Here is an 8,344-nt window from a genome sequence, read left to right on the forward strand (position 1 = left end):
AATAATATTATTTGATATTTTACGGTCTTTACGGTCACTTCCAAAGACCGTAAAATATCAAATAATATTATTTAGCTCATTACGGGAATGAGCTAAATAATATTATTTGATATTTTATGGTCCTTACGGTCACTTTCAAAGACCGTAAAATATCAAATAATATTATTTAGCTCATATAGCTCAGCTAAATAATATTATTTGATATTTTACGGTCCTTACGGTCACTTCCAAAGACCGTAAAATATCAAATAATATTATTTAGCTCATCACTGTAAGAGACTAAACGTATACGATTTCATGGGATTTATCGATTAGAAGTGACAGATTGTTTGGTAAACGTATAGCATGTTCTATATGTTATAGTTATTTGAATGACTCTTACCATAATATGTTACGTTAACATACCAGGCACCTTCTCAGTTGGTTATTTATGCGTCATATACGCTTATTCAGCCTGTTGTTCACTATTCTTTATTTATTTTACATTGCCTTTCAAATGTCTATTCTTGGTGTTGGGTTTTATCAAATAAATTTTCCCCAAAAATGCAACTTATACTCCAGTGCGACGTATATATGTCTTTTTCCTTCTTTATTATGCATTTTCGGCAGGTGCGACTTATACTCCGGAGCGACTTATACTCCGAAAAATACGGTAATCATCAAATTAAAGTGCCCTCTTTGGGGATTGTAATAGAGATCCATCTGGATTCATGAAGTTAATTCTAAACATTTCTTCACAAAATATGAAATCTTTAACATCAATATTTATGGATCATGTCCTCAAAATATCTAGCTGTCAACACTGAATATTGCATTGTTGTATTTTTATGAACTTACATTTATATTTTGTTGAAGTATTATTCAATAAATATATTTATAAAGAATTTATGAATTGTTGCTATTATTAGAATATTTTAGAAAAATCTCACGTACCCCTTGGCATACCTTCAAGTACCCCTCATTTGAGAACCACTGATATAGACTATTAGTTTTTTCACACATGTAGTTTTCTACGCCAAAATTAATCTATTTATTTAGCTTCTTCAACTTTCTTATTCGTGAATTCCAAAAATTCCCAGATTTCCCGGACATTTTTCCCCATTCAAAATGAATTGGCCATTTTTCAAATTTTCACCATTTCCACATTTTTTAACCTATTCAAACCATTTCACCTTCAACACATTCCATATGGAAGTATAATTGTCTAACATCAACTTATATATATAGCAATATGATATTAATACATATGCATATATTAATAAATATACAAATACAAACCCCGTTTCCATATGAGTTGGGAAATTGTGTTGGATGTAAATATAAACGGAATACAATGATTTGCAAATCATTTTCAACCCATATTCAGTTGAATATGCAACAAAAACATCCATCCATCCATCCACTTTCTACCGCTTATTCCCTTTTGGGGTCGCGGGGGGCGCTACAAAAACAATATACTGTATTTCCTTGAATTGCCACCGGGGCGCTAATTTATTTAAAACCTCTTCTCACTCCTGCGCTTACCAAAGGCATGCGGTAAAAGTAAGCATGCGCTCATTATTTTAAAACCTCTTTCCACTCCGGCACTTACCAAAGGTATGCAGTAATAAATTGAATGTGATGTAAGCTTGTACCTTAAATCCTACTGAATGGCTTTTAATCCTATTCCCTTTATGCAATTTCAAATTACCAATATTGAAATCCGCCTCCTCCATTTTGAAAATGATGACAGGGGAAGTGTCACTTGTGACGTCACGAGTTTGACCAGGCGGTAATACTAAGCATGCGTTAATTATTTGGGGAAGCGAGTTTGACCCAGCAGTAATTCAAGGCAGGCGCATACTATATACCCTGCGGCAATTCAAGCAAATACGATATTTGATATAAATATAAATTGATGTACTTTGGGAAAGAAAACCATATGTGTGAATGTTTTGGAGCATTCACACAAGAAATAAGGGAATTTTGGTGAGGACAACCATATGTATGAATGCTCCAAAGCATTCACACAATAAATAGATGAATTTTGGTGTAGAAAACCATGTGTGAATGTTTTGGAGCATTCACACAATAGATAGATGCATTTTGGTGTAGAAAACCACGTTTGAACTTTTTGGCGCATTCACACAATAAACAGATGAATTTTGGTGTAGATAACCATATGTGTGAATGTTTTGGAGAATTCATACAATAAATATGTTAATTTTGGAGTAGAAAACCATATGTGCGAATGTTTTGGAGCATTCACACAATAAATAGATGCATTTTGTTGTAGAAAACCATATGTGTGAACGCTTCGGAGCATTCACACACTAAATAGATTTGTTTTGGAGTAGAAAACCATATGTGTGAATGTTTTGGAGTGTTCACACAATAAATAGATGCAATTTGGTGTAGAAAACCATATGTGTGAACGCTTCGGAGCATTCACACAATACATAGATTCATTTTGGTGTAGAAAACCACATGTTTTAATGTTTTGGCGCAGTCACACAAAAAACAGATACATTTTGGTGTAGAAAACCATATGTGTGAAAGTTTTGTAGTATTCATACAAATAGATGCATTTTGGTGTAGAAAACCAAATACTTCAATGTTTTGGCGCATTCACACAATAAATTGATGTATTTTAGTAAAGAAAACAATATGTGTGAATGTTTTGGAGCATTCACACAATAAATAAATGAATTTTGGTGAGGACAACCATATGTGTGAATGTGTTTGAGCACTTACACAATAAATAGATGAATTTTGGTGTAGAAAACCCATCCATCCATTTTTTTCTACCGCTTATTCCCTTCGTGGTCGCTGGTGCCTATCTCAGCTACAATCGGGCGGAAGGCGGCGTACACCCTGGACAAGTCGCCGCCTCATTACAGGTGTAGAAAACCATGTGTGTGAATGTTTTGGAGCATTCACACAATAAATACATGCATTTTAGTGTGGAAAACCTATTGTGTGACTGTTTTGCAGCATTCATACAATAAATAGATGCACTTTGGCGCAGAAAACCACATGTGTGAATGTTTTGGAGTATTCACACAATAAATAGATGAATTTTGATGTAGAAAACCATATGTGTAAAAGTTTTGGAGCATTCACACAATAATAAATAGATACATTTTGGTGTAGAAAATCATGTGTGTGAATGCTTAGGAACATTCACACAATGAATACATGCATTTTGGTGTAGAAAACCATATGTGTGAATGTTTTGGAGCATTCACACAATAAATAGATGCATGTTGGTTTAGAAAACAATACGTGTGACTGTTTTGGAGCATTCACACAATAAATAGATGAATTTTGGTGTAGAAAACCAAATGTTTTGGAGCATTCACACAATAAATAGATGCATGTTGGTTTAGAAAACAATACGTGTGACTGTTTTGGAGCATTCACACAATAAATAGATGAATTTTGGTGTAGGAAACCATATGTGTAATTATGTTGAAGCAATAACACAATATATTAATACATTTTGGTGTAGAAAACCAAATGTTTAAATGTTTTGGAGCATCCACACAATAAATAGATGAATTTTGGTAAAGGAAACCATATGTGTGAATAATTTAGAGCATTCACACAATACATAGATGCATTTTGGTGTAGAAAATCATGTGTAAATGCTTTGGAGCATTCACAGAAATAGATGCATTTTGGTGTAGAAAACCAAATGTTTAAATGTTTTGGAGTATTCACACAAATAGATGTATTTTGGCAAAGAAAACCATATGTGTGAATGTTTTGGAGCATTCACACAATAAAGAGATGGATTTTGGTGTAGAAAACCATATGTGTGAATTTTTTGGAGTATTCACACAAATAAATGCATTTTGGTAAATAAAAAACATATGTGTGAATGTTTTGGAACATTCACACAATAAATAGATGAATGTTGGTGTAGAAAACCATATGTATGAATGTTTTTGATCATTCACACAAATAGACGCATTTTGGTGTAGAAAAACCATATGTGTGAATGTTTTGGAACATTCACACAATAAATAGATGGATTTTGGTGTAGACAACCATATGTATGAATGTTTTGGAACATTCACACAATATTAACTGGATATATTTTAGTGTAGAAAACCATATCATTCACACAATAACAAATAGATGATTTTAAGTGCAGAAAACCATATGTGTGAATGTTTTGTAGGATTCACACAATAAATAGATTAATTTTGGTGTAGAGAACCATATGTGTGAATGTTTTGGAGCATTAATACAATAAATACATGCATTATGGTGTAGAAAACCATATGTGTGAATGTTTTAGAGCATTCACACAATATTAACTGGATACATTTTAGTGTAGAAAACCATATCATTCACACAATAATAAATAGATTAATTTAGGTGTAGAAAACCATATGTGTGGATGTTTTGGAGCATTCATACAATAAATACATGCATTTTGGTGTAGAAAACCATATGTGTGAATGTTTTTGGAAGATTCACACAATAAATAGATGAATTTTGGTGTAAAAAAACAAATTTATGAATGTTTTGGAGCATTCACACAATATTAACTGGATACATTTTAGTGTAGAAAACCATATCATTCACACAATAATAAATAGATGAACTTAGGTGTACAAAACCATATGTGTGAATGTTTTGGAGGATTCACACAATAAATAGATTAGTTTTGGCGTAGAGAACCATATGTGTGAATGTTTTGGAGCATTCGTACAATTATAAAAAGATGCATTTTGGTGTGGAAAACTATATCATTCACACAATAATAAATATATTAACTTTGGTGTGGAAAACCATATGTGTGGATGCTTTGGAGCTTTGGAGCATTCACACAAAAACAACATGTAGAGAACCATATGTGTGAATGTTTTGGAGCATTCATACAATTATAAAAAGATGCATTTTGGTGTAGAAAACCACATCATTCACACAATAATAAACATATTAATTCTGGTGTAGAAAACCATATGTGTGGATGCTTTGGAGCATTCATACAATAAATACATGCATTTTGATGTAGAAAACCATATGTGTGAATGTTTTGGAGCATCCATCCATCCATTTTTGTACCGCTTATTCCGCCCGATTGTTTTGGAGTATTCACACAATATTAACTGGATACATTTTAGTGTAGAAAACCAAATCATTCACACAACAACAAATAGATGAATTTAGGTGTAGAAAACCATATGTGTGAATGTTTTGGAGCATTCAATCAATCAATCAATCAATCAATGTTTACTTATATAGCCCTAAATCACTAGTGTCTCAAAGGGCTGCACAAACCACTACGACATCCTCAATAAATACATGCATTTAGGTGTAGGAAACCATATGTGTGAATGTTTTGGAGCATCCATCCATTTTCTACCGCTTATTCCCTTTTGGGTTTGCGGGGGGCCTATCTCAGCTACAATCGGGCGGAAGGCAGGGTACACCCTGGACAAGTCGCTACCTCATCGCAGGGCCAACACAGATAGACAGACAACATTCACACTCACATTCACACACTAGGGCCGATTTAGTGTTGCCAATCAACCTATCCCCAGGTGCATGTCTTTGGAAGTGGGAGGAAGCCGGAGTACCCGGAGGGAACCCATGCACATGCAAACTCCACACAGAAAGATCCCGAGCCTGGATTTGAACCCAACACTGCAGGACCTTTGTATTGTGAGACAGACGCACTAACCCCTCTGCCACCGTGAAGCCCTGTTTTGGAGCATTCACACAATATTAACTGGATACATTTTAGTGTAGAAAACCATATCATTCACACAATAATCAATAGATTAATTTAGGTGTAGAAAACTATATGTGTGAATGTTTTGGAGGATTCACACAAAAAATAGATTAAATTTGGTGTAGAGAAGCTAATGTGTGAATGTTTTGGAGCATTCATACAATTATGAAAAGAAGCATTTTGGTGTAGAAAAACATATCATTCACACGATAATAAATATGTATTAATTTTGGTGTAGAAAACCATATTTGTGGATGCTTTGGAGCATTCATACAATAAATACATGCATTTTGGTGTAGAAAACCATATGTGTGAATGTTTTGGAGGATTCACACAATATTAACTGGATACATTTTAGTGTAAAAAACCATATCATTCAAACAATAATAAATATATTAATTCTGGTGTAGAAAACCATATGTGTGGATGCTTTGGAGCATTCACACAAAAACATTGCGCACTGTGTGGTGTGAGTGCACTTCCCCACACTGGCCACATGATGGAGCTCTTCCAACATCTCTACACGTTAGTAAATACAACCCAAAAACTCAATAACTCGCAAGAATCCACAGCACGTGAAATAATACCAGTTCGTACAATAATTGTGCATATTTGGCTTGCATTAACCGCCACGTACTTCAATAAGAGAGCACAGAGAGAGCATGTCAGTTTATGGTTTATTTCGAAAGCAACACAATTAAAAAAATACAATTCCAAACAATAAAAATACAAATCAAAAGGCTTCGATCGCCCGCGTCCAGCCGGCGCCCGACAGCAACGTATGTTTTAAACGCATAGTTTGAGAGGCAAATATCTGCTCCAGGTCCGTGTGCTGCCAACTCACAAACTCGGATAGTCCACCCGAACCCTGCAGCACCGAGATCAGGTTGGAGATGTTGGTGGAGTCCAGCTGCTCCGAGTCCAGGTGGGCTTCATCGTCAGTCCTCATCTGCTTGCACGGCACCGGCACGAAGTCGGACAAGTAGAACTCTGGGTCAACAATGTGATAACTTATGTCCATGCGTCTCTTTTTCGCGTAGCACTGCGCGCCCGAGGACGGTTTTGGCTGCGCGCAACAGTCCGAGTGGAAGTATCCGTTCGTGACAGTGGTCACCACATGCGTGTCCAGGTCCAGCACGGTCTTGTGGTTGGCCGGAATGTGCAACTCCCAGGCGGGCTTGTCCGCACAAGTCCAAAAGGTTTCCGACACCATGAGGTCCGTGTCGGCCATGGCGCACGCAGGCGCGTCCTGGTGCGCCGTCTCCGCCGGGTGCGCTCCGCAGTGCCAAGAGTCCGATTCCACCCCGCCGAAGTTGCAGTAGAAGTCATCGGCCAACTCCGTGAAGCTCCCGGTCAGTCCGAGGTATTCGTGCGTCCCCCGGGCTGCTGCTGCTGCGGCGGCGGCGGAGGCGGCATCCTCGTACTGGTGCGTCCTTGGCGTCGGGGACCAGTTCTTGCTCAGGTATAACTGCCTGGCGTTCCTCAGCACGTACGTGACCAGCAAGTTCTTGTGGAGCTTGATGCCTCCGCGCTGCGTCCTGGAGCTCTGGATTTTCCTCAAAGAAATGGAGATCAGGTTCTGTGCGTCAAAAGCACACTCCATCCTCAACCGGGGCCACACTTGTCTTCCGGTCCCTAGAACGGTTTGCCTTTGAGCGGGAAGAAATAAAGCGTGCCCCCCCCCCTAGTAGATATCGGTGTTTGGTTCGGGTAGACCATGTACATGGCTCTCCATGTCTACTCAGCCAGGGCATGGGTTTGCAACTCTCATATTTCCACGCCACGCCCTCACGCAGACATCGTCCAATGGGAGGGAGGCGGTGCTTCTGGTATAGAGCAAATATCACTCCTTGCCTCGTTCAGAATGCACATACAAGCATGCTGCAGTTCCATCCCGGACGTTTTTAAAGAACTTTACTAACCATTTATTGAATAGGACGGAATAGAACAGATCAACTCAACACAGAGAATAGGCAATCATGGACAAATGTCATATAATATACCACGGTAGTGTTGGTACTTTTTAAGAGGCGGTATAGTACCGAATATGATTCATTAGTATCGCGGTACTATACCAATACCGGTATAATGTCATGTGGTCAGATGAAACCAAAATAGAACTTTTTGGTATAAACCCAACTCGTCGTGTTTGGAGGAAGAAGAATACTGAGTTGCATCCCAAGAACACCATACCTACTGTTTATAGTTTAGTTTAGTTTATTAAGGATCCCCATTAGTCTACACCACAGTGGGGTCCAGGCAAAAAACATCACACAACCACAGAACAAACGATTAAAATGCAGTACAACATGATCCAATAATAAATTGTCATAATACAAAAATAGCAGCAAGAAAGAACCAAAAAATACTAATAAATGTTGTTACATAATAATTTTCATACGAAAGATAAAAATAGCAATATAAAAATAGATATACTGTATACATTTTTGCAAAAATAAAACAAAAGAACCAATTGCCTAAAATATACACATTAGTGTCCCAAAGACAAACAATAAGTGACGAAAAAGTATCATCCATCCATTTTCTGCTGCTTATCCCATAATCAATAAAATACTCAATAGTCAATAAAAACAGTCATGACATTAGGTACAATCT

General features: G+C 37.1%; 1 protein-coding gene across 1 annotated transcript; it reads right to left on the reverse strand.

The window, feature by feature from the left end:
* Positions 1-6,391: 6,391 nt before the first annotated feature.
* Positions 6,392-7,491, reverse strand: LOC133555721 (immediate early response gene 5-like protein). The gene has a single exon (XM_061905032.1). The coding sequence runs from the start codon at positions 7,329-7,331 to the stop codon at positions 6,462-6,464; it is 870 nt and encodes a 289-aa protein (XP_061761016.1). The 5' UTR covers positions 7,332-7,491; the 3' UTR covers positions 6,392-6,461.
* Between the last annotated feature and the right edge of the window lie 853 nt (positions 7,492-8,344).

This window comes from Nerophis ophidion, linkage group LG07 (assembly GCF_033978795.1).
Source record: "Nerophis ophidion isolate RoL-2023_Sa linkage group LG07, RoL_Noph_v1.0, whole genome shotgun sequence".
Classification (NCBI taxonomy): Eukaryota; Metazoa; Chordata; class Actinopteri; order Syngnathiformes; family Syngnathidae; genus Nerophis; species Nerophis ophidion.

Excerpts from the sequence above, each read along its gene's own strand:
- LOC133555721 (XM_061905032.1), bottom strand. The coding sequence starts at position 7,331 with ATGGAGTGTGCTTTTGACGCACAGAACCTGATCTCCATTTCTTTGAGG.